Source organism: Vicia villosa, linkage group LG6, assembly GCF_029867415.1.
Source record: "Vicia villosa cultivar HV-30 ecotype Madison, WI linkage group LG6, Vvil1.0, whole genome shotgun sequence".
Classification (NCBI taxonomy): Eukaryota; Viridiplantae; Streptophyta; class Magnoliopsida; order Fabales; family Fabaceae; genus Vicia; species Vicia villosa.
The window spans coordinates 30,077,508-30,104,612 of record NC_081185.1 but is presented as its reverse complement, the minus strand read 5'-3'; the positions used below and the strand labels follow the sequence as shown (position 1 = coordinate 30,104,612).

The 27,105-nt window shown below is 35.9% G+C and overlaps 1 protein-coding gene across 7 annotated transcripts; it reads left to right on the top strand.

The window, feature by feature from the left end:
* Positions 1 to 270: 270 nt before the first annotated feature.
* LOC131609064 (transcription factor GTE8-like) lies at positions 271 to 10,117 on the top strand. Of its 7 annotated transcripts, none has more exons than XM_058880703.1 (11): positions 271 to 487; positions 560 to 2,073; positions 2,215 to 2,263; positions 2,347 to 2,475; positions 5,904 to 5,974; positions 6,618 to 6,690; positions 9,026 to 9,100; positions 9,192 to 9,304; positions 9,408 to 9,474; positions 9,568 to 9,698; positions 9,787 to 10,117. In XM_058880703.1, exons 2-11 carry the CDS (start codon positions 667 to 669, stop codon positions 10,054 to 10,056), a joined length of 2,385 nt encoding a protein of 794 aa, XP_058736686.1. In that variant the 5' UTR covers positions 271 to 487; positions 560 to 666; the 3' UTR covers positions 10,057 to 10,117. The 7 variants fall into 7 exon arrangements, with proteins under 7 accessions (XP_058736686.1, XP_058736683.1, XP_058736682.1 ...); XM_058880700.1 differs by having other exon boundaries at positions 272 to 487; positions 629 to 2,073; positions 9,020 to 9,100; positions 9,189 to 9,304; XM_058880699.1 differs by having other exon boundaries at positions 272 to 487; positions 566 to 2,073; positions 9,020 to 9,100; positions 9,189 to 9,304.
* The last annotated feature ends 16,988 nt before the right edge of the window (positions 10,118 to 27,105 follow it).

Genomic DNA, 27,105 nt, shown 5'->3' with positions numbered 1-27,105 from the left:
AAAATACTATTATAAAAGTTTATCCGAGAAAACTTTATTCATTTTATAAAAATATAAAAACTTTTATAATATTTTTTTGAAAAATCCGTAAAAAAATATTATAAAAAATATTAAAAATCCGTAAAATTAATTATTAATGATAAAATTAATAATATTGTAGGGATTTGAGGTGGAATAGGTAAAGTTTTCTCGCATATCGTACGTCTAATAGTCTCAACTAAATCTTCGCCGTCAGATCCATCAAAACACAAAATCAGGCTCAAATAGGTGAGAGCGCGATTCTATTTGTAAAGGGAGGCGAGATAAAAAGAAAGCCTAGTCTCGCTCTCCCTACTCCCAAACCCAAACGCCGTCTTCTCTTCTTCTTTCTCAGTTTCCGCAACAAACCATAACGCTCTCTCGTTAATCTTCTCTCTCTCTGCTAGGGTTTGCTTCGAGTCAATTTTCAACCAAGGGCTTCGATTCTCGTTCAACCCATTGCTAACTGGTAATTTTGTACTAGATTTTTTTAACAACTATCTCTCTTTATATTATAGCTAATAGTAGTAGTTTTTTTTAGGTTCAGGGGATTAGGTTTGTGTGGGAAAAAGTGAATAGGTGAATTTTTAGTTTATTACTGGCCGTGTAGGAATTTAAGGTTTTGTTTGATTGCGGAGTGCGGTGATAATGGCCAAGAGTAGGCTTTCTGGGGGATATTGTGGTAATGCAGTTGAAACAGGCTGTGTATCGGATGGATCGGGTACATCGGGAAGAATGGATACTGACAATACTGTTTCTGAGGAGGATAATCGGGTTTCACGAAGGAAATGTATTGGTTTTGATTCAGGTCTCCGTGGGGACTTTGGAGTTCCTATTCAAGTTGTTCCGTTGTCTAAATTGACAGCACTTCAAAGGAAAGAACTCGCGAATCAGTTTAGGTCTGATCTTGAACAGGTTCGGCTTTTTCAAAACAAGTTTGAAATGCGAAAGATAAATGGTGTTACTGATAATTTTATTAACCGCAATAATTCCCAAAATGGACCTCAAAAAGAGAACTCGAGAAAACCATTAATATCTGGTTCTGTACCGGGGAATGCCTTGAAACCGTTGATAGATAACTCGAGAAAACCGTCAATATCTACTTCAGCTCCAGGGAATGCATTGAAACCATTAATTGAGAACTCGAGGAAAACATCAAAGTCAGGTTCAGTATCAGTGAATAAATTGACACCATTGGATCAGAGTCAGAAGGCTCGTGGATGGAGTCGCGGCTCATCCGGAAAGTTTGAGACTCCGGGACGGACTTCCTTGCCCGGAACTGCAAATGCTTTGTTGATGAAAGACTGCGAGGTACTGTTGAAACGGTTGATGAATCACCAACATGGTTGGGTTTTTAACGCCCCTGTGGATGTGGTTAAGTTGAACCTTCCTGATTATTTCGATGTCATTAAGCATCCTATGGATTTGGGAACAGTACAAAGCAAGATTGCTACAGGATCATACACAAGCCCATTGGAATTTGCTGCAGATGTGAGACTTACATTTTCAAATGCAATGAAGTATAATCCACGCGGGAATGATGTTCATATCATGGCCGACGCCCTTAATAAATATTTTGAACAGAGATGGAAATCAATCCAGAAGAAAATTCCTAGAGTAGAGTCTCTACCATTGCCCACGAAGAGAGAAACTTGTGAAGATTTAAAAAATACCAGACCAGCGCATCCTTCTAAAAAGAGGAAAATTGCTTCATTGCCTGCTCAACCTGAAACTGTCCCACTCCCACCTGCTCAACCTGAAGTTATCTCACCTGTTCAACCGGAAGTTATCCCACATGCTAAACAAGTTATGTCGGATAAAGAGAAACAAGATATTGGTAGAGAATTGGAGTCTCTTCAAGGTGAAATACCTGCCCATATCGTTGATTTCTTGAAAGAACACAATTCAAATGGTAAAGAAGGTGAAGACGATGAGATTGAGATCGATATTGATGCTCTCAATAATGATACACTGTTCAAATTACGAAAGCTTTTGGATGACTCTTTACTGGAGAAGCAAAAAAACAAAGTAAAAGTTGAAGTGTGTGAAATAGAGGTGCCTCTCTGCTAACTAATACTTCTATGAATTAAGCTCGCATCACATTTTGTCTAAAATGTACTCATCCTCTTCGTAATGAAATGTTAGTCTCACAATATGTATGACACGATATCTGGTGGTTTATGTTTGCTGTTGCAGCTTTTTAATGATTCTGGACCAAGCAATTCATCATTGCAAGCATTTAAAGGTTATATTTGTGTTTTTTATATCAGTGTGTGAATATGTGTGTATAATTTTGTTTTTTGTTTAAACTTGTTTTGCTTGTTGTAGGTGATGATCTGGCTGATGAAGAGGTGGACATTTGTGGAATTGATTCCCCCGTCTCGAGCCACCCTCCTGTAGTGATTGAAAAGGATACAACCTACCAAACGAGCAAATGTTCAAGTTCAGGGAGTAGCGGTAAGTGAGGTTTGAATTTCTTTTTGATGCTTTTGACAACTACTTTAGTTATTTTGTCATAACTTTTGTAGGATGTGAAAATCTGATCACATGATTTGTGAAAAATATCTTATTTAAATTTGTATTATATTTGCATGCTTTATTTATTTTTACATTTTTATTGCTCTCCTACATAAGAGAAACTATTAAGAAAGATCTCGAGGTTAAGGAATTAGATAGAATCATGGTATTAGATAGAACATTATGGTCGATTTTGATCCATGTAGCCGATCTATTTAGTGGGATAAGGCTTGGTGGTTGTTGTATTACTCTCCTACATCTTACTTTAGCTACTGGTTCCCCCCTGTTTGTGCTATGTGTATCACACTCATTGATTTTCGTAGAAGTAAAATGTGTTTTTCATAAGAGTTCGTGCTTTTTATCATATATCTATATTTTGAATTTTATTAAAACTTTTTCTTAAACAAAATTTACAAGTGCAAAGGAATCATTATGGATTACTGACATCTCAACTATGTTGGCACCTTAGTAACCCAACAATCATCTATATACATGTATTAAAAAAGAGGAAAATAAAGAACAGAAGGGGGGAGGGGATATAAACCAAACATCAGAACAAAGTTTGTGGAACCTATAGTTTTCTAAAATTTTACATTCAGGATTGAGCGGGACAGTTACTTTTATAATTCAAAAGTCAAATTAATCTTAATCATTACAAAATTATGGTGCTTCGTTCTTGGTGACTGCTATAGCCTGCATCAATGTGTCAGTTTTTCCGAGTTACTTTGGTCACTTTTGCCAAATAGCGGCTATTGTGTTGCAGATTTCGAGGAATAACACTTGTTATTCTAGTTTTAAACGGAGCAACTGTAACAATAATAGCAATAAAAAAAGGCAGTTTTAATTTTTTTAAATAATATAACTGAAGCGGTAGCATGTGAGTTGGACATGGCCAATTTTTAAAATAGAAAAGGGAAGAATCAATGCATTATTATTTATTACTCATGTAACCTTATTATTTAGTTTACTTCCTTTTCCTTCTCTTCCAATATCAGATTTCTTTCTTCTCCTGTTCTATTTATTTGGCTCCTCTCATCTCTCTCTTCTGTTTTCTTTCTCCAGTTTATCTCTTTTCCCTTTTCTTTCCTTATTCAATTTCTTTCTTCTCCATCTGTTGTGTTTTTAGGTTCCTTTCATCTCTCTTTCACTGTTTTATTTCAGTTTATTTCCTTCCCTTTCTCTTCCCCAATTCGATTTATTTCTTCTCTTTTTGTTTCTGTATTTTTTCATTTTCTTTATCTCTCATTCTCTATTTTTTCTCAATTTCCCCCATCCTTCTCTTCCTCCATTTTGTTTTCTGTAATGACTAATCTTGGAAAAAATTTATATGAATAAACAAATCTTGGAAGAAAAGTATAATTTGACAAAATTTTTAGAAGGTAGCATGAGATATTGTAGATATATTAGAAGACTACAATGTCAATAGCACACAAACCCAAGATTACAATTTTTTAAAATGAAAATCATAGCGGCACAACACAATTATTACAGAAAACTTAAAAATTAATAAAAATTTAAATGACTATACAAATCATGAAAAAAATATAAGTCAACAATTTTTTTTAAAGTTAGCGAGAGATATATTAAAAGACTACCACTTATCTACACTTATCTAATCATTATGCTATTCTTATCTATATATTAATAAGAATAGTTATTTTTTTAATGCAATGCTAGAGATATTAGAGTGTCTGCCATAAACACGACTACTATTTTTTTTTAAGTGGCCCAACTTTTTTGGCTAGCATTTGTTCATTAGGGACGGTTTGGGAGTTGGTTTTTGAAGGGTTTTGGAGGGTTGCTTCTATATTTAGAAATATGTTTGATATTTTTAAAAAGTTTAAGAAACAATATACTTCATTAGCATATACCATCATATTGTTTTTAAATTATTTTAAAAATATCAAGCATATTTTTAAATATAGACGCAACGCTCCAAAGCCTTCCCCTCAAAAAAATAAACTCCCAAACAGCCCCTAAAGAAACAATTAGTTCAACAAGGAGGCATGTATATTTTTTGTTGTTGTAATAAGAAGCGTTAATAACAGCAAGGTTTTTATATAGCTTGCCCGAATCCTAGAAAAGTTGTGGGTTCTGTTAGATAGTTGATAACCAATTTACAACTTTGTTAAACCTTTATGACATGTACCATTGTTGTTATAGTGTTACTACTAGGTTGTTGTTCATAAGCAGCACAGTTTATGGCTCAAGCAGTTGATAGAAACTGGTATTAGTTTATTTAGGGCAATATATTAGAGAACTGGTATTGTACCAATTATAGATAGATATTGGGAATATGTTGAACATGTGATAAAGGATAAGAATAGAAACTCTAGAACAGAGGAACAAAGCTTGTGGATGTAACTTCCGGCAAGGCAGTTATAGAACCGACAAATAATACAAACTGTTTACAACCAACAATTGACAAATAAACCAACCTTTAGGAATAAGACAGCCTAGTCTCTCCCAAATGAACCAACGTACAAAATACCTGATCCTCTCCCTTTTCCCTTTCACCCTATATTTATAATTCTGACTACCTAGAGCACTTACATAGCGGTTTACTGCACACACAACATTTAATAATAATAAAATAAACTGCCTTTAACTAACAAATGTCAAGTGACCAAGGGCTGCTGTTTTGACTGGTTTGTTGTTAAAAATAATTTATTAGGATGTCATGATGTTTTTGATCCATGTAGCCAATCTTACTTATTACAGTGTCAACTGTCAAGTGAGCAAGAGCTGTGTTGACTGGTTTGTCGTAACATGATTCAGTACGGCACTAAAGTTGACTTGTTTGTTTATGTAGCCAATCTCACCGAGTGGGAAAAAGTGGTGTTGAGTTATCATGTGTATAACGTTCCTTTGACAGGCAGTATCAACTGTATTTATATACACAATTTTTTTTTTTTTTTTTTTTTTGACAAAATATACACAATTTGTTGAAGTTTAAAAGAGCTGCTACTTTTTTAAAAATTGATAGAAGATTTGTCTTTTTATTTATATACACGTCAGTTGTTGAAGTTTAAAAGAGCCGCTACTTTTAAAAAAAAATTGATAGAAGATTTGTCTTTTTATTAAAACAAAAGATGTCCAAAACGGGACAATAAGGAATCCTTCTAATAAACAACTAATCAAGAAAGCATGTCTCCAACACCCCCCCCCCCCCCCCCCCCCCCCCCCCCCCCCCCACCCCCCCCCCCCCCCCCAAAAAAAAAAAAAGAACCAATAAAAAATACTAATGCTATATTTAATGTCAAATTGTACCTTGACCTTGTATGTTAACCTTTGATACTTGTTATGATTGAATTACATGTCAATTTGTATGTTAAATTTTTTGCTTATATTTAATGTATGCATTTCAGATACAGACTCTAGTGGTTCTTCTGATAGTGAATCGGACGATGTTAGTGCAAGACGAGATGATTTATTAAAGGTCTGGTTTAGTTATTTAGTGAAAGATTATTTAGTTGTTTGTTATTTTTGAATGTCTAGTGCTGGAATTAAAAATATCTGAAAATTATCTTACAACATCATTATTCAATCATAGAATATGACAATATTATCCTGTAGAATTGGTTTCATATTTCCTTATTTAGTTAGGATTCACAGTCTAGTATAAATATATAAATATAACAGGAACTGCTCTTTTTTATTTTTGTCATGAGTCACTAACATTAATATATGAAGAAAATTATATTATCCATACAATTTCTTTCTCTCTCTAAGCACAAAAGACTAGACTTATTACTTATCTTGAAGTTATGAGTTTTAGATAAAAGGAGGAGGAAATAATAAAAACTTTGAATATTAATGATAATAAGTTGATGCTCTCTTAATACAAAAGACTAAACTTTAATCCCTATTTATGATATGCTACATTGACATAATCCTAGAGATAATCTAAGATACTGTAAGATTATAAATTAATTCTAGATATAAACTAAGATGCTCTAATGTAATTTTATATTCTAAGAACTTCAATGTTAAGGCATTTACATGATTGCTTATGCTCTTTTGGATACTTCCTGTGTTTTCATTGCTACATACTACAATTATTCATATATATTTTACTTCAGGTACCAGAAAACATAGGCACTGGTTCTCAGATGGATTTAGAGACCACATTTGCTCATACTTCTGTTATAAATAGTGAGTAATTGTTCCTTGTCTTTTCATGCTCCTTGAAAATGAAAATCAAGTATGCTCTCCCGTTTGAGAAATAATGCAATTTATAGAACTGAAATTTGATATATTCGACCCAATGCCTCCTGTTTATTTTGTATGATTTGCTTCTTCTGCATGGCTTCTCGGTTTTTTATTTTGAATTCCGAGTTGGATACTGTTTGGTGCATATATTTAGATTAAACATAAGTAAGATTGAACTGAAAATAAATTGTATTATCGGTAATTGAGAAAACAAAATGGAGGATACCTTGCCAAGGGTTTCCCTTACATAGGAGGATCTCTCCTCTCACAACAGATATTGAATGTACCGGATCCCCTCGATCCTCGTTTTCCCTTTCTATAATTTCTTCCAACTAACTAACTAACCTAGCTAATTTAACTGCTCTACATTATCCAAACTGAATGCCATAATTAATCTGCTCAGCTGCTGTAGATTCATGTTGACAATTGTCTGGTGGGTTTATGAGGACTGAACTTAATGTAAATGTTGTGGGCTAGTAGTATACGTTAGTATTTAGGACAAGAGACTTTGTGATCAACCGTGTCTTACTAATTAACAACTGTTTGCCCCTGCACCAACTCTGGTGATTTTTTCTGCAACACTACAAGCTACTGGATAATGATAATGTTGGCATTTGTAGTGTAATTGCTATAATTATAGTTTGAATAACTTATGAAAATCCAATATCACTTGGATGAGATAATAAGAAAGGATCTCTTCCAGCTTAACCAGAGGTCTTGAGTTCGAATCCATCCTTGAGCATGCACAAGTGTTAAATCTCTTGAGGGAGAGTTTTGCTACCCATTGCGGTTCTTCCTGGCTCAAGGGATATGTGTCTGCAGTTGCACGTAGAGGGTATTCCGGTTTATACCAAAAAAAAATTAACTTCTTTAAAAAATAGCTGATGCATTAAAAGAAATGGTATGTCCTTTTCTATTATGATAGAAGGTTATTTGTAGCTCATAGAAAAGAAATGGTATTTGTTAAGTCTCTTGAGGGAGAGTTTTGCTACCCATTGCGGTTCTTCCTGGCTCAAGGGATTAGTGTCTGCAGTTGCACGTAGAGGGTATTCCGGTTTATACCAAAAAAAGAATAACTTCTTTAAAAAATAGCTGATGCATTAAAAGAAATGGTATGTCCTTTTCTATTATGATAGAAGGTTATTTGTAGCTCATAGAGAAGCTATTGAGTGATATTTGTTCGGCAACAATATCCCTGGTTGATTTTAATAATCTATCCTTTATCCTTCATATTCTTAACCCCCTTACTACAAGTATGTCCTCTGCATCTACAATACTGTTCCCAGTTTCCTTTTGTCAGGTGTTTCTCTAAAGATTTTGAAGCTTTACTGTCATAGATATCTACATTAAACATTATTGTTATGTTATAAGAACTGGGATATTGGGGAACCTTCACCCTAGAAGCTAGCTATCAAGGGGGGAAGAGCCAAGCCTCTTAAATACTCCACCAAGCATCCCATACTACTTACTGTGGGACTTGGATACCCCATAATACTCAAGTCCCTATGATAGAATGCCCCTAAGAACAGATGTCTTGGCGGATGCACTCTACGAAGGTTTTTTCATCCTCCTCCACAAATAGCTCTTTTCAAGTCAACAACAACCAGACTTACACCATTTGAAAAGTATCTAAGAACTCGTGGAGCGACTCTTTAAAAGTTATCTATCAAGGGGGAAGAATCAAACAGCTGAAATACGATCCCATACTACTTGATGTAGGACTTGTGCACCCGAAAACCCCCGAGTCCCTATCAATTATTAATTTAAGATAACTAATTCATATTGCCCATAAGTGGGCAAAAATAAAAAACAACACTAAAAATTAAAGACAAATTAATCATGTAGCAATTTAAAGTCATAGTTTAGACACACTCACTATAAAAGGAATGTGAAATAGTTTAGCTACGGAAGCTCAACCAGCATGCAAGAAACCTCACCTCTTCCAGCCTATATGATTCATCATCTGTGAAATTCAGTTTGAGTGGTTTTGATGGTGGCGGTATTGGATGAGCTGTCTGAAAATTCAAGCTACTGGCTGTTATGTCTCTCTGACTTGAGAAATGGAGCCCTTCATTTGGGGAGGATCTTAACCCCCTTGGACCTTTCAAACTTGACTTAGTAACTTTTCACTAATGTTACATACTTGTGATAAACTAAAGTATTTCTACTTGCTAGCATTGACTTCTTTTAGCCATTCCTTTGATATTGTTCACAGTTAAATATCATATGACATTGCTGTATAGTATCTTATATTCCTTTCCTTCATTTCAAGAGTCAGTTAATGGCTGGGATAAACACGAGGATAAATCTCAGCAAAAGCCAAATTCTTGCGACTCTGATTGCTTTCAAGATGGTAAGAGTGCATGAATTATGGTCAATATGTTTCTAACTTCCTATTGTTATATTCAATCTCAAAACCAGTTATCTTATTAATATTTTAGGAGAATGTGGTCCAACTGAGAGACATGTCTCCCCTGATAAACTATATCGAGCTGCATTATTGAAGAGTCGATTTGCTGATACTATCTTGAAAGCTCGAGAAAAGACACTGACCCAGGTAGGCTATGCCGCATAATTGAGCTACTTTCTCCGCGGGCAATTATTCTTGTGATTATTTTTAAATTTCTGTGATTTATTCAATTTAATTTGGTCGTGGTTAGGGTGTGAAGGGAGATCCTGAAAAATTACGCCGGGATAAGGAAAAATTAGAGATGGAGCGACGAAAAGGTGAGTTGGGTGTTTCACGTGTGTGAGGACTTTACAGTACTTGCTATTGAATGCTAACTAATCTATCTGTTGATCTGACTCATTCTTGAACAGAAAAGGCAAGGCTACAAGCAGAAGCAAAGGCAGCTGAAGAAGCTAGAAAGCAGGAAGAAGAAGCTGCTGCTGCGGACGCAAAACGAAAGAGGGAGCTTGAGAGAGAAGCTGCACGACAAGCACTGCTACAGGTAAATAAGTGTCTAGGTTGCCTGAAATATATGCCCATCTACATTCTTGCTTTAGATTTTATGGTATCATACATTGGAATCTATGCAGATGGAAAAAACTGTGGAAATCAATGAGAATTCACAATTTCTGGAAGATTTGGAAATGCTCAGAGCTGTACCTGGTAAGCAATTACCTAGCTGTATAGATGCGACAAGACTTGATCGCTCTGAAGATGGCATGGGTAGTTTCAAGTTTGGTGGTAGTAATCCCTTGGAACAACTCGGATTGTATATTAAAGTTGATGATGAAGAGGAGGAAGGAGATCCACTGTGTGTGCCAAATACTGTAAATGATGTAGAAGAGGGGGAAATTGATTAAGTTTTGATCATTCTGTATCTTGAATTCAGGAGCAAATTATAATTATTTTGATTTCTATATAGTCTAGTCCTTGCAATGCAGCAATTCATCTCAAATGAGAAAAGTTAAGATATTTTCTTCTGGCAATCATTCAAATTTAGTTTTGGGTTTGAATATAATCAAACATCATTTTTGGTTGTGGAAATATACATTAGCCTTTTTGTTTCTCCAATAATAGCATTTTCCAAGAGCATTGCCATCCTTCGTCTAAGGTTAAGCTGTGGAAATTGAGTTCATAATCTTAAAAACTGAACATTGAAGCTGTAATGTCTCCAAATGCATGGAAATGTGAAAATATTTTTTTTTTCTTCCCTTGTAGAATTTAAGGATCTATTTTTTCTGTCGACAAAAATGTTAGATGGAGATAGTACAATATTGTTAAATCGTGTATTTGTTTTGAATTGTTCAACAGGAGATAATACTTATGTTATATATGCCCGATAATTGTTCAATATGAGATACACTGTTCAACAAGAGATAATTCTTCGATTGCATACATGGTCTAGCTAGTACATTTGGTCTCCATACATGGTCTATAGCTAGTAGTACATTTGGTCAGAGTAGGCTTTAGCATCAATGCATTCCTTTCTGTTCACACGCCTTCATAACTAGTTTCCAACTCAAATCAACTCTATTAAACATATTCATATATCACAACACATTTGATGACAACAACATTTTTTGAAAATAAAATCATTCCAAATTCATTTTGTAGGTGTAAATACAACTAGCAGAGTCTGTTTGGTAAGACCATAAAAAGAGCTTTTAGCTTTTCAGCTCATAAATAAAAAAGCTCTGTTTGATAACTGTTTTTAGTTTTTTTACTAGCTTTTGTCTTTTTTTTTGAAAAGCTATTTGAAGTAGCTTTTGAGCTTGTAGTTTTTAACTTGTGACTTTTTCTTTCATTTATACCCTTATTATTTTAACAAAAATCTATTTTTACCCTTCGATATATATTATGATTCAATGTTTAATATTTTTTTTAATCTTTAATGTTTTTAATAACATCTAAACTATACAATAAATTTTGAAATAGTGTTGATAATTCTCAAGTTAGTGAAACATAATCGAAGAATCAATAAGATTAACTGAGACGAAGAAAATTAAAAATTTTGTTATATTTTTATAGTATAATATTAAATAATAAATTTATTTTTATCATTAATTTTGATTAATTTAACTGAACTTAAATTTCATGTATTTCGTTAAATTTATTTATATAATTTATATACAAATTTAAAATATTTTGATGTTTCTTAAATTTTTCAGATATATTAAAATTGCTTTATAAGTTTGTATTAATATTATTTTTATCAAATATAAATTAATTTAATAATATAATAATTATAATATGATAAGATAAATAAATCACAAATTTCTTAATAAGAATGTCCTTTTGTGTCATTTTGTATTTATCAGCTAGTGTAACAGCTAATTTACCAAACACTCAAATTAACTTATCAGCTATCAGTCATCAACTACCAGCTATCAGCTTCCAATCACCAGATACAAGCTATCATCTAGTTTTACCAAACAGAGCCTAAATGTATCCATGCATAGTTTTTGTCTTTTATTGTGAAGTTAGTCAAAGAAGAACATTAGTAAATGTGGACATGTGGTCCTTCTGTATTTGATAACCAAAGTATCTATGGTTCTTCGGTAATATTTTTGTAAGATTGATAAGCATATTTCTGTACTATTTTTTATAGATAAAATCAGTGTTTCAGATAAAAATATTGTATGGGTTGTGTATATGATAAATTAAGAAATGCATTTTTTAGATTAAATTTTGAGAAAAATATATGGTTGAGGCTCACTTATAAAGTGTTTAGGTGTGAAAATGATGTGTCCGGAAATACATTTATGGATTAGGAGAGTATTTTTGGAATTTTTTATGGTATTTTTCCACTATTTAAATTAAAATGAATGAAATAAACCATAACCAATTCAAATTAGCAACATGTACAAACATTATGTGCATCTCAACTTATTTATGCACAACTGTTTTTTTAAGAAACAGTTTAAGAAATGAATTAGAGATAACAAAGAAAAAGAAAAAAGAATTAAAAAAATGAAAGCATATAAATCTCTTTGCACTTATCTTTACTTCATGTATTTCACCATTTCTTTTCAATTCTGCTTTCCCTTTTCCATAACCAATGATGTATATTGTAAGAATAAAAGAATGAAATGCATTCTGTATTAAGTGAAATGAAAGTTGAGAAACTTATTTTATTTTGGAACAAAGATGATTAGTGCCAATGTTAATAGACGTGGCAATTTATATTTTTAAAACTTTTTTATCGGTTATCTATCTCGCTATAAATGCTTTCAGTCTCGCTATGTTAAGTAAGCAAGCTTGGAGGCTTATGATCAATACAGATTCTCTGGTATCCCGCCTTTACAAAGTTAGGTATTTTTCAAATAGCGATTATCTAAGTTCTAATATTGATCATAATCCTAGCTATGCGTGGCATAGCATCTGGAGCTCTAAATTTGTGATTAAGGGAGGGTTAAAATGGAGTACAGGGTCTGAAGATAATATATTGGTTTGGGATCAGTATTGGCTGGTTGATGGTACTTCTCTGACTAATCCTTGGCCTAATAACTTGATGGTGTGTAATCTTAAAGTAGCGGACTTGATGACTCATAATAGTAAAGAATGGAACCAAAATTTGATTTATGCGCTAGTAGGAGAGAAGACAGCTCAAAAGATTCAAAACACTCCTCTTTTTACCGTGGTCCATAACGATAAATTGTTTTGGAAACATGAATCTAATGGTAAGTTCTCGGTTTGAAGCGCTTATAGGTATTGTATTAATGATGCTATTGATACCTATAATCTTAGAATTAATGAGAGTTGGAATCTGTTATGGAACATTAGAGCCCCCCAGAGTTAAGAATTTTATGCGGCGTTTGTGTAGAGACCGTGTGTCTACTAGAAGGAGATTGGATAAAGGAGTTAGTTGTCCCTCTAATTGTGTTGCGTGTAGGGATGGCGAAAAGAACAATTATCACTTATTTCTCTAGTGTCCTAAAAGCATTGAGTGTTGGAAAAAAGTGGGACTGTGGCCTATGTTGCAGCAGATTAGTAGTAATGGGGAGTTGTTTGCTTCTGTGATTTTCTCCTTTTTGCAGGTATCCAATCAAGACCAAAAAGCGATTTTCTCAGTTACCTTATGGAGCATTTCGAAAGGGAGAAATAATCATGTTTGGAATCAGGTGAAAGACTCTCCGATGCTTACATGTCAGAGGGCACATCAGTTGTTGTCAGTTTAGAGAGAGGCCCAGCAGTATTGTCCCAACAATGGGATTATTAATCCCCCGTCAGATATTATCCGATGGGAAAAATCTCAGAGGGGCAGATTTAAGTGCAATATTGATGCAACTTTTTTCAAAATAAAGTTGGTTTTGGTGCTTGCATTAGAGATGATATGGGTAAATTCATTGTAGCCCGGACAGAATGGTTTTCGCCTTGTACCGATGTTGTTATTGGAGAAGCTCTAGGTCTTCTGAAAGCTTTAAATTGGGTCCATGATCTGGGGTACGACAATATGGATTTTGAGTTAGATGCTAAGCAAGTTGTGGATAGTGTGACCATTTCGAGACCAAATGACTCGAATCTTGGAGCTATTACTGGAGAATGCAACCGGTTGATGGCTCTTTTCTTTAGGAACTCTCATGTTAAGTTCGTTAGAATTCAAGCTAACGAGGTTGCTCATGCTCTTGCACGGGTGACTCCATCTCTTACTAGTTTTCATAATTTCGTTGATATTCAAACAAGTATTCAGAATATTGTTATTAATGAAATAAATTAATCTTTTCCCGTCAAAAGAAAATCTTTAAAACAGTTTTTTGTCTGTATTAATTGTTTTCATTTGCTTGAAAGTTGAGGGTAAGAAAAGTATGAAAATAGGTCAGCCTAAAAATTAGATTATACGACAGTTTTTTAAGGATAGTATTGAAAAAAAAAAAAAAAGCTCGTTTGAAAATCAATTTTGGTCATATAACTGAATCAATTTTTTGAGATAAGCTCGTTTGAAACAATTTTGGTCTGCAAAAATAATCACGAGAAATAAGCTCGTTTGAAGTCGTTTGGAACCAAGCATTAAACAGTTTTTTGAGCCAGAAATTCACACTGAAACTTCCAACCGATTGATTAAACTAAAGAAAGTTTTTCAAAGATCATTAATCTTTCATCATAAATTTTAAAAATATTGTTAACAAAATCAACTATAGTATTGTATATTTCTATTACATTAATGTTATAAAATTATGCGGCACATTCGTTGTTCATTATACATTGTTAAATTGATTTTCACACAAATTTTTATCAAACTTTTTCCGGGCCTTTCCTCTAACTAACCTCTATTCAACTATTTCTAATTATATTTTTCTTCAATTACCAAAATTATGTCATTTATATGATTAACTCCAAGAATTTATACATACACTAATCTTTTTTTATTACTAATCACATTTCTTCTTCTATGTAAAAAAAAGCCACCGAAAATAATTATTTTCGCTAACATCCACGTCTGCGTCTAATATACATTGACACATACCACACCAAATAATTTATTGTTTGTTATCATTTTTAAGTGTTATAGTAAAAAATGTCTAGAGAGAGACTCCCGCTTCTTTCTAACTTTCCCCTTTTGAGTGTGAAATTTTGAGCTTATCTTCTTCTGATTTCTTAGTAGAGCAAGATAAATTGGCAGAAGGTTCAAGGAAGGAAGAATTTCAGGAACATTATGGATAGGTGGGATTTGTGGAATGGTGGAGTAAGTAGGAGGGAAGGGAAAGAAGCAAGGGTTTCATCTATTTTCTTTTATGAGATTCCAGACAGGGTAAAGGCGACAGACATTTATGAATTGTTTGGGTGTATTGGAGATGTGGTTGAGGTGGTGATTCCTCCCAAGAGGAATAAGTTTGGGAAAAGGTTCGGGTTTGCAAGGTTCAAAGTGTGAATACAAGATCACACTCACAAAGGTGTTTTTGATCCATGGCAAACTCCACAAGCAAACAAGCAACAAGGCACAAGCAGAAGAACTCAAAGAAAAGCAAGCAATGGTCACTCAAGACAGAGCAGGTCGACCCACTATACATATAGGTCGACTCAATACAAGTAAAACAAGAAGAACTCAGAAAAACAGCAGTCAGGTCGACCTACTCCCAACCCAGGTCGACCTAAAGTGGAGAAATTTACACATCCTTCTGATAGGTCGACCTACACAACAACTAGGTCGACCTAAACTGAAGAAAAGTCCCCAAAACGTATCTGAAGAGGATTCTGGTCGACCTACTTCCTTAACAGGTCGACCTAACTGGGAACAAATGTTATTCAAAGCAAATGCAGCTCTGTTAGGTCGACCTAAGCACTACAAGAGGTCGACCTATTTGATCAAAAATGCCAAAATTTCTGGTTTTCTCTGCTCCAACTGATTAGCTCTCATATATATTGTCCAAGGTTCATTATTGCAGTTTCTTAACACCAACAACTGAAAGATACACAAAGGCTTCTCATCTTCGATCATCGACACAACTCCAACACAACTACACACAATCATTTTTGCGTTGAGGGTTTGCGTTCAAGATCGATAACGTCCATGGAACGGAATTGAAGATTCCTAGTGGGTGAAGATTTGTGGGGTTTTTGGTGAATAAAATCTGAGGGTTTTGTCCTCCAAGATTGGTGAATTTTGGGGGTTTTTATCAAGAGGCTTCATCAAGGATCCAGCTGAGTGTGAAGATTGAAGAACAAGTGTTCAAGCAAATTCAAGACACTGCAGAAAGGGATCAAAGTGAAGCTCTTGGAAGACCTTGATCTGGCTCAAGATTAAGGGGGAAGAAGATTCAAAGGATCGACAAATTTGGTTTATTGTTTATCGCTTTGTTATCTTCTTTGTATAAACTGCTTTCAACATTAATGGAAGATTTCCCAATTTCAGTTTGGAATTGGGGGCAGACGTAGTCGTAGCGAGGACGATTGACGAACTGCCTAAACAATATCGTGTTCTTGTCGCTTTTATCTTTTCATTTACGTTCTGTTCATATTTGGTTATAATTGCAAATTGATCAACGATTCGAGTGTTAAAATTGTGAATTAAGAACTTGTATAAACATCACAATTCATCACACATTGAATCACCATCAATTTGATCATTATCACCAAGTGTTTGTGTTTTTGCTTCTTTCATTATTACTGCATTGCAAATCAAATTTTATCAAATCAGAAGTTAATCGATTTTCTAAAGTGAAACATATTGATTCGATAACATATCATTTCATCGTTAATCTCAATTATCTTGTGGTTTTGTCACATATACAACCCTTGCAATAACGGTCCGGAATAGACGCAAGTCGATTCAGAACCGCTTTCGCCTTAGTTCGAAATAATTCCGACAAACTCTGTGAGATCTATTCACCCCCTCTAGATCCTTAGGCCAGCGTCTAACAAGTGGCATCAAGAGCTCTGGTTTATTCCGTGCTACGTGAAACACTTATTGGAAAGATGGCTTCCGGACCTAAAGGGGCTCACAATAGAGCTCCAGTTTTCAACGGTGAAAACTATGGCTATTGGAAGGATTGTATGTGTGTCCACATCAATGCAATTGATAGGAACATCTGGACAACTATTGTCAATGGTCCCTTTTAGATCACCATGACGAATGCAGCTGGTGCAGTTGTTCCAAAACCAGAAAATACTTGGGATGCTGAAGATGAAAAGAGATATGGATACGATTGGAAAGCGAGAAACATTCTAATCTCAGCTCTAGGAGTTGATGAATACTATCGCGTTTCCCATTGTAGATCCGCTAAAGCTATGTGGGACACATTGCAAGTTGCCCACGAGGGAACGGATGATGTCAAACTAGCTAGAATCAATACGTTAACTCAAGAGTTCGAACTTTTCCACATGGAAGATGGTGAATCCATCGAAAACATGCAGAAGAGATTCGTTCACTTGAAAAATCGTTTAAATTCTCTTGATAGACCTGTTTCCAATGCAGTTGCTACTAACAAAATCTTAAGATGTTTGAACAGGGAATGGCAACCCAAGGTTACAACAATAAAGGAAGCAAATGATCTAAACACCTTAGACATTACCACTCTTTTTGGTAAACTAGAGGAACATGAACAACATCTTAAATGCCTTGACATGCATGAGAAAAGAGCAAAGAAAGAAAAGAACATGGAGAAAGAGGTAGAGAAGAAGTCAATAGCTCTAAAAGCTTCAAGCTCCAAGACCTCAAGACAAGAGCTAGAGGATAGTGATACAAGTGATGATGAAGACTCCGATGATGAGGAAATGGGACTGTTTGTGCGAAGATACAACAAATACCTAAAGAAAAATGGAGCAAAACATTCCGACAAAGGCTTGATCAACTATAGAAAGCAATCAAACAAGCTCAAACAAGATGACAACAACAAAGGAAAAATCAAAGGGCCTTGCTTTAATTGTGGCAAAGTCGGTCACTACAAACCGGATTGTCCATACCTTAAGAAGGAAAAAGAGAAGAACCAAAGCAAAGGTCATAACAAATCTAGAAGAGCCTACATAGCATGAGAAAGTGATTCATCTAGTGAAAGCTCATCAAGCGATGAAGAAGAATCGGCAAACTTATGCCTTATGGCTCATCAACACAAGAAAAAGAAACTTGTAAGTCATCTTAAACCTGAACTCATAGACAAGGTATCTCATTCTCAACTAAAACTTGCTTTTGAAGAATTACATAGAGATGCAATTGAAGCTTTCAAACTTTTGGCCTCAAATAAGAAAATCTTTTCATATCTTGAATCAAAAGTTGAGAAAACCGAAAAGGATATGGAAGCTTTAAAACAATCTATGCTAGACATTCAAAAGGATAAAGTTGAGATAGATCCTACATCATGGTTTGGTTGTGAGACATGTCATATTTGGCAAAAAGAAGTAAGAGATCTAAAAGCCAAATTAGACAAGGCTCTACAACCAAAAGTGACTTTTGCGGTTGATCCAAATAAGTTCAAAAGGTCGTATACTCCTTTATATAGCAAATATACTTTTGTACCAAAAGTATCAACTAGCAAAACAGCATATTCTCATCATATTACCTGTCACTATTGTTGCAAAAAGGGTCATACCATTGAAAAATGCAAATTTAGGAGGATTTTGGTTCCTAAAGGAGTATTTCAATGGTTGCCTAAGTGCAACAAATTATGTACTCACTACCAAGGACCCAATGAAAATTGGGGACCTCCCTCTCTAAATTAATTTTGCAGGAAAAGTGTCTTGACATTGCCGAAAGGTTGTGGTTCCTTGATAGCGGATGTTCAAGACACATGAATGGAGACGTATCTCTTTTCGTTGAGTTTCACGCAAAGAAAAAGGGGTATGTCACCTACGGAGATAACAATCGGGGAGCCATACTTGGTAAAGGAAGTGTAGGTAACCCTTCTACCACAACTATAACTGATGTACTGCTAGTAGAAGGTCTTAAGCATAATCTCTTAAGTATAAGTCAATTGTGCGACAAAGATTTTAAAGTAACATTTACAAATTCTGGCTGCACAATAGAACATACTAAGAAAAGAGACATTATGTTTAATGGCTTAAGAGTAAACAACATCTATATGCTAAACTTGGATGAAGTATCTAAGTCTAGTACCAAGTGTCTAATTGCTCTAGGCGAAGACTCATGGCTTTGGCATAGACGTCTCGCCCACATAAATTTTGACTTACTTAACAAGGTTGTCACAAAAGACTTAGTAATCGGCTTACCTAAAATGAAGTTTTCAAAAGATCATCTATGTGATGCTTATCAAAAGGGAAGGCAAACAAAAATCTCTTTTAAATCAAAGAACGTGGTTTCAACATCACGCCCTCTTGAACTCCTTCACATGGATCTCTTTGGCCCTTCAAGGACTAAAAGCATAGGTGGAAACATATATGGTTTTGTCATTGTCGATGATTACTCTAGATTTTGTTGGACAATCTTTCTACCTAGTAAGGATCAAACTTTTCCAGCTTTCACGCAATTTGCAAGATTATGTCAGAACAAAATGAACACCAAAATAGTTGCAATTCGAAGTGATCACGGTGGAGAGTTTGAAAACTATCTTTTTGAAAAATACTGTGATAAACATGGAATTGAGCATAACTTTTCAGCTCCTAGAACACCACAACAAAACGGAGTGGTTGAACGTAAAAATCGTGTCCTAGAGGAGTTGGCAAGAACAATGTTGAATGAGGGTAGTCTACCTAAGTATTTCTGGGCTGACGCGATTAGCACCGCGTGTTATGTTTTGAATAGGATAACAATACGTCCTATACTAAACAAAACTCCATATGAATTACTAAAGGGTAGAAAACCAAATGTATCTCATCTCCATGTATTCGGTTGTAAGTGTTTTGTATTGAACAATGGTAAGGATAATCTTGGTAAATTCGATGCTAAAGCTGACGAGGGCATCTTCCTTGGTTACTCACAATCTAGCAAAGCATATCGGATATATAATAAAAGATTACTTATAGTAGAAGAGTCAGTACACGTGTCTTTTGATGAATCTTATAAAAAATATGTCGAGAAAGGTCTTTCGTTTAATGGTGCAGGTCCATCCACTGAAGATATTGTCAAAGATAAGGAAGACGAGAATGAAAATATTGTAAAGAAAGATTCTGAGAAAGAGAAAGATGAGTCTCATGATGAAAATAAAAAAAGAGATCATCTCAAACAATGAAGAACTTCCTAAGGCCTGGACAAATGTGAAAGACCATCCAATTGACAACATAATAGGAGACATCTCAAAGGGCGTTACAACACGCTCAAAGATAAGTAACTTCTGTCATCATTTTGCTTTCGTTTCACAAGTTGAGCCGAAAAACGCTAAGGACGCATTACTTGATGAGCATTGGCTAATGGCCATGCAAGAAGAATTAAACCAATTTAAACGGAATGATGTTTGGGACTTAGTCCCTCATCCGGGAGATCATCAAGTAATCGACACTAGATGGGTTTTTCGTAACAAACTTGATGAAAACGGCATTATTACTAGAAACAAAGCTAGATTAGTTGCCCAAGGTTACAATCAAGAGGAAGGTATTGATTATGAAGAAACATACGCTCCTGTAGCACGTCTCGAAGCTATTCGCCTCTTACTTGCCTATGCTTGTTCAAAAGACTTCAAACTATTCCAAATGGATGTTAAAAGTGCCTTTCTAAATGGCTATATAAATGAAGAAGTCTATGTTGCTCAGCCACCCGGCTTTGAGAATTACATGCATCCAACTCATGTTTATAAGCTGAAACATGCTCTATACGGTCTTAAACAAGCCCCTCGGGCTTGGTACGAACGTTTGAGCAAATTTCTTCTTAGCCAAGGGTACTCTAGGGGTAAAGTTGATACTACTCTCTTTATTAAAAGAAAAGATAAAGATGTACTCTTAGTCCAAGTTTATGTAGATGATATTATATTTGGGTTGACTAATGCAAAACTTGTCAAAGAATTTTCTAAGCTTATGCAGAGTGAATTTGAGATGAGTCTCATGGGTGAGCTAAATTTCTTCCTTGGCCTACAAATCAAGCAACTCAGTCATGGAACGTTTGTAAGTCAAATTAAATACTGCACAGAGCTGCTCAAAAGATTTGGAATGAGTGAAGCGAAGGAGATCGACACACCTATGGCAACAAATACTAACCTAGACAAAGATGAGAAAGGTAAAGAGGTTGATGTGAAATTGTATCGAGGTATGATAGGTTCACTATTGTACCTTACTGCCTCAAGACCAGATATCATGTTTAGTGTGTGTATGTGTGCAAGATATCAATCTTGTCCAAAGGAATCTCACTTAAAAGCTGTTAAAAGAATTCTGCGATATCTACGTGGTACTCCTACATATGGCCTATGGTATCCGAAGGGAAATGAGTGTTATTTGGTAGGATTCTCCGACTCAGATTTTGCTGGCTGCAAATCCGAAGAAAGAGCACCAGTGGAACATGTCATCTATTCTCAAATTCATTGATAAGTTGGCATAGCAAGAAACAAGTATCGGTTGCATTATCTACTGCTGAGGCAGAATATGTAGCTGCCGGAAGCTGCTGTGCGCAGATATTATGGCTCAAGCAACAACTTCTTGACTTTGGTATTAAGCTTGATCGTATACCCATCATGTGCGACAACACAAGTGCCATAAACTTGAGTAAGAATCCTGTCTTACACTCACGAACCAAGCATATTGAAATAAGGCATCACTTCCTAAGAGATCATGTAGAGAAAGGAGACGTCATATTTGAACATGTAGAGAGCAAGAAGCAACTAGCTGACATCTTCACCAAACCTCTAGCAACGGAGCAATACTTCAACATTCGTAGGGAATTAGGGATACTCGATATCTCTAATCTGGGCTAATTACATTTGTTTCACTTAAGATTATTCCTTTACTTTATATATATATATATATATTGATTATTCTCAAGCTAACATTTCTCTTAGTGTAAAGGTAGTTCTTCATCAAGCCAGGAATCATTCCACATTACCTAAAGGCTTCCACTAAACGGTGACACCTACATATTGAGAAGGAGGTAACATGGTTGTTGTTCACTTCCAAAAATATCATTGATGCTATAATATGCTATCAATTAACATGCTTATAGTGACTTCATACATATATCTTTCTTACTCATGTATGTGTTTCATCTTTAATCATAGCATATCATATTCTAAACATACAAGCAAATAACTAGGCATAAACACATCATATATAGAGCATTTTCACAAATATTTGGAATTTAGGTCGACCTAATCTGCCTCTGAGTCGACCTACACAAGTCATTTTTCAACATCTAAACTAAAATGCCCAGTTACGTCGACCTACCCTCCTTTTAGGTCGACCTAATCTGCATTTTTTTAAAGGCTTCTCTGTTAGGTCGACCCAACCCTAAATTAGGTCGACCTACTGCTACAAATATTTCCCAAATTGGGTCTGTTGGTTGACCCGACCCATACCCACTCATACATAATCATCTCTTTTACCTCTTTTTGCTCATTTGCATACCATTTGTACGGCCAACCCTAATTCCTCAAGTGCAAACTCTGTCACAAATCTTCTCTCTCACTCTCCTACTCAACAAACATGCCTCCAAAATCAAGAAAGGGAAAGGAAGTTGCTACTAGTTCATCTTCTCAACCGGTAAGTGCTCTTGTTCATCCTGACTGTAGGGAAAATTTTGAGAAGTGGCAGATGAAACGAAAAATTGTTCGGAAATATATCTATGATCCAAATCTTGTCAAAAATATGCATATCCCCGATGTCGCTGATCTGATTGAACATCAAAATATTCATCCCTTAGTGCAATGTGATACTCCATACTGTGAAAATACTGTCAGGGTTTTATATGCATGATTTACAAAAGGGGATGGTTGTAATTTCCGATTCAAAATGGGCTCTAGGTCGCATGTTGTTGACAAACGGGCTTGGATAAGCATCTTTGGTCTCAAAATTGTAGGCGATGAATTCTGTATGGAAGACGGGGATGTACCGGGAAACTATGACCATGTGGCCTACATGAAATCTATCCTCAAAGACCCTTCCGTCTTTGACAAACCAAATGAAACAATAACAGCCGGTCACCTGAAGCGAGATCCTAGGCTCCTAAATTGGGTCATCTCAAGAGTCATTCGACCAAGAGCAGGAGGGTACTCAAGAATTGAACGAAATGAAGTTGTGCTCATGTATCTGCTGCAAAACAGAACGCGTGTACATTGGCCTTACTTTCTAGCTGCTAAGTTTCACGAGGTCCAACAGAAAACTACCGCCCTGTGTTATGGATCAATAATTCAAACAATTGTCAACCATTTCGGCATGAGGCTTGATCACTTGCACTATATCCGCATGCAACAATCTCAAGAATTCTCACAAACAACCTTGACCCTTATGGGATACCATTGGAATCCAGTTAGGAAAACCTACTATCTCATTCAAAAGGGAACCGGGAAGGTTATTTACAATTATGATGATCCCACGGAGTTTGGACACATTGCAGGAAATGAAGAAGAAGGATTTGATCAAGACAATGCAAATGATGATGATCACCCTATGGAAGATGTTCCACAAGATACGGATGCAAATTGGAGATATGTTCCTCCTCAACAAGAGGATATCCCTTGGGGATATACAGCTCCGCCTCCGCCGGATCAAACCAACATCATATCCATGTTAGAGAATATGCAACTCCTACAACAACAACACTTCGACACACAGCAGCTCCAATTCCAACAAATGCAACAGCTTCAACAAGACCGCTATGACGAACAACAACGACAATATCAATCGTTATATGGCTTGGTTCAGGACCACAAAACTGACTTTGAGGCATTTGCATCCAACTCCATTTTAAGACATAATCAATTTGAGGAAACGGCATTGAACCGTCATGCCAATCTAAGCCAAAGCTTCAATACCCTCAATCTTTCTGTGCTTGATCTGCTGGAACAAGTTGAAGAAGATCGTCCTCATACATTTCAAAGAGGAAGGGGAAGAAGGGGCTGGCGTTAGGATGCATTCTCTATCATACCATCATGTCATTGCATTTCATTTCTTTATCATTATGTTCAAATTTCAATATGTTGTCGTACTTTGTTTTTTTTTAATCTCTTGGATTATTATGTATGTTAAAGTGTACCTTTAAATATGTTTGGTTCTTATGCTATTTCTACCTATCTTTATCTATTATACTATGCCATGCTAGCGTTATATCTATTTTATCTCGCTACTCGCTTCTACTGTCCCGTTGTTGTATTTCTTTTGATGTTGTCAAAGGGAGAGATAGGTGCTGAGAGTACGGGGGAGCTTGAGCTCAGTATGAAGAAGCTTCAGCTTACACATACAAGTCCGGGGGAGTTATCACTACTTGTTGACGAAGCTTTTGCAACCGGTTTGCCATCATCAAAAAGGGGGAGTATGTGAATACAAGATCACACTCACAAAGGTGTTTTTGATCCATGGCAAACTCCACAAGCAAACAAGCAACAAGGCACAAGCAGAAGAACTCAAAGAAAAGCAAGCATTGGTCACTCAAGACAGAGCAGGTCGACCCACTATACATATAGGTCGACTCAATACAAGTAAAACAAGAAGAACTCAAAAAAACAGCAGTCAGGTCGACCTACTCCCAACCCAGGTCGACCTAAAGTGGAGAAATTTACACATCCTTCTGATAGGTCGACCTACACAACAACTAGGTCGACCTAAACTGAAGAAAAGTCCCCAAAACGTATCTGAAGAGGATTCTAGTCGACCTACTTCCTTAACAGGTCGACCTAACTGGGAACAAATGTTATTCAAAGCAAATGCAGCTCTGTTAGGTCGACCTAAGCACTACAAGAGGTCGACCTATTTGATCAAAAATGCCAAAATTTTTGGTTTTCTCTGCTTCAACTGATTAGCTCTCATATATATTGTCCAAGGTTCATTATTGCAGTTTCTTAACACCAACAACTGAAAGATACACAAAGGCTTCTCATCTTCGATCATCGACACAACTCCAACACAACTACACACAATCATTTTTGCGTTGAGGGTTTGCGTTCAAGATCGATAACGTCCATGGAACGGAATTGAAGATTCCTAGTGGGTGAAGATTTGTGGGGTTTTTGGTGAATAAAATCTGAGGGTTTTGTCCTCCAAGATTGGTGAATTTTGGGGGTTTTTATCAAGAGGCTTCATCAAGGATCCAGCTGAGTGTGAAGATTGAAGAACAGGTGTTCAAGCAAATTCAAGACACTGCAGAAAGGGATCAAAGTGAAGCTCTTGGAAGACCTTGATCTGGCTCAAGATTAAGGGGGAAGAAGATTCAAAGGATCGACAAATTTGGTTTATTGTTTATCGCTTTGTTATCTTCTTTGTATAAACTGCTTTCAACATTAATGGAAGATTTCCCAATTTCAGTTTGGAATTGGGGGCAGACGTAGTCGTAGCGAGGACGATCAACGAACTGCCTAAACAAATATCATGTTCTTGTCGCTTTTATCTTTTCATTTACGTTCTGTTCATATTTGGTTATAATTGCAAATTGATCAACGATTCGAGTGTTAAAATTGTGAATTAAGAACTTGTATAAACATCACAATTCATCACACATTGAATCACCATCAATTTGATCATTATCACCAAGTGTTTGTGTTTTTGCTTCTTTCATTATTACTGCATTGCAAAGCAAAGTTTATCAAATCAGAAGTTAATCGATTTTCTAAAGTGAAACATATTGATTCGATAACATATCATTTCATCGTTAATCTCAATTATCTTGTGGTTTTGTCACATATACGACCCTTGCAATAACGGTCCGGAATAGACGCAAGTCGATTCAGAACCGCTTTCGCCTTAGTTCGAAATAATTTCGAAAAACTCTGTGAGATCTATTCACCCCCCTCTAGATCCTTAGGCCAGCGTCTAACACAAAGAGGTAGAAGAAGTTAGGAATCTTGCAATCAAGCTTGACAACATTATCATTGATGGAGTCAAAATTCATGCTAACCCACCCAGGTATGAGAGAAACTCGTTCGGGAAGTTGGGGAAGGAAGCGGAAGGGGCAAAGTAGAAATTCAAATCAGCTGAGTCCAGGCCGTGGCATACTAAGAAGTTCTTTGGTTCAGATAGATTGGTGGGCAATAAATCGTATGCAGAGATACTGTGTAACAAGGAGCAAGTCAAATTAAAGGATAGCGCGAAATCATTGGGAGGGATAGTTGCGTCGTTTGAATCGTGCTCTAAAGATTTAAATATACTATCTAAGGCTTATGAGGGGAGAGTGGTTCACGCTGGGATGTCTTATAATATCCAAACCTATTTTGAAATAGAAGGATACTTCTCTATCAAAGTCACACCTTTGGGTGCGAACTTGTGTCTGCTGGAGGAGATGGAAGAAGGAGAAATTAACAATTTGATCAGGGAAGGTGAAACTTGGTGGAAGCAGTGATTTGTTGAGATTCAGGCTTGGAAGAAGGAGGATGTAGACCTGGAGAGGGTGACATGGTTGAGAGTCCATGGTGTACCCTGTCATGCTAGGAACTTCAAGTTCTTTGAGTTATTGGCTAACATGGTAGGGAGTTATGTGTGTGTGGATGAGAACACGCTCAAAGCGAACATTATGGACGTGGCTCGTGTTATTGTTAGAACAAAAAATGCTACAGTCCTAAAGGAAACATTATCAGTCAGGATTGATGGAGTTATCTTCTGTATTAAAATATGTGAAGACATCTATGGGCCTCTGCGTATTGATATGAAGAATAAGAGGGTATCGGTTCAAACTTCATCGGATTCAGAAGAAGGATGGTCCAACCAGGAATGTGATAATGTTTTGGAGATTAATTCTTAGTGTTCTTCGGATGATTCAAAATCTATAAGAGAAGTGATGAAGGGAAGGGAAGATATTTCAAATGAAGGTAGTTGTGTTGAAGTGGAGGGGAAGACTTATTCAGCAGGATGTAGTTTTGATGCTGCTCTGGATTCAACTAAACTGGCTAGAGACTTGAAGCAAGATCGAGTTACGAAACAAGGAGGTAAAATTTCTTCACCAATATCAGCAGATTCCAAAGTTAGTTATTCTTTTGACACTTTTCTTAAAAGCCCTCAGCTGGGCCAGGCCAGAAATGAGGGAGTGTTAGTGTGTCCTGAAGCGACAAAGAAAAATAAGAGTAAAAGGATGGTGGAATTACGTGGTCCTACCTGTGAGAAGAAGAAAAGAATACATAAAAGATCTATGTGTGAAGCTCCTTTAGGGGATGATTTTGAATTGTTGACTAAGAAGGCAGATTCTTCTAGTAATTGCGGGCTGAAAAAGGAGAAGTCAGGGGATGGAAGCTTTTTAGCAGGGATTATTATGTGTAGTGATCCAATTTATGACTCTGATATGATTAATTGTAACTGTCGCTTTTGGGAGAATGTTGATTCAAATATAGGCAAGAAGTCTTGGGAGGCAATTTCAAAATTAGGAGTGATTCCCATTGACAAAGCAATAGGTTATAAAGTTA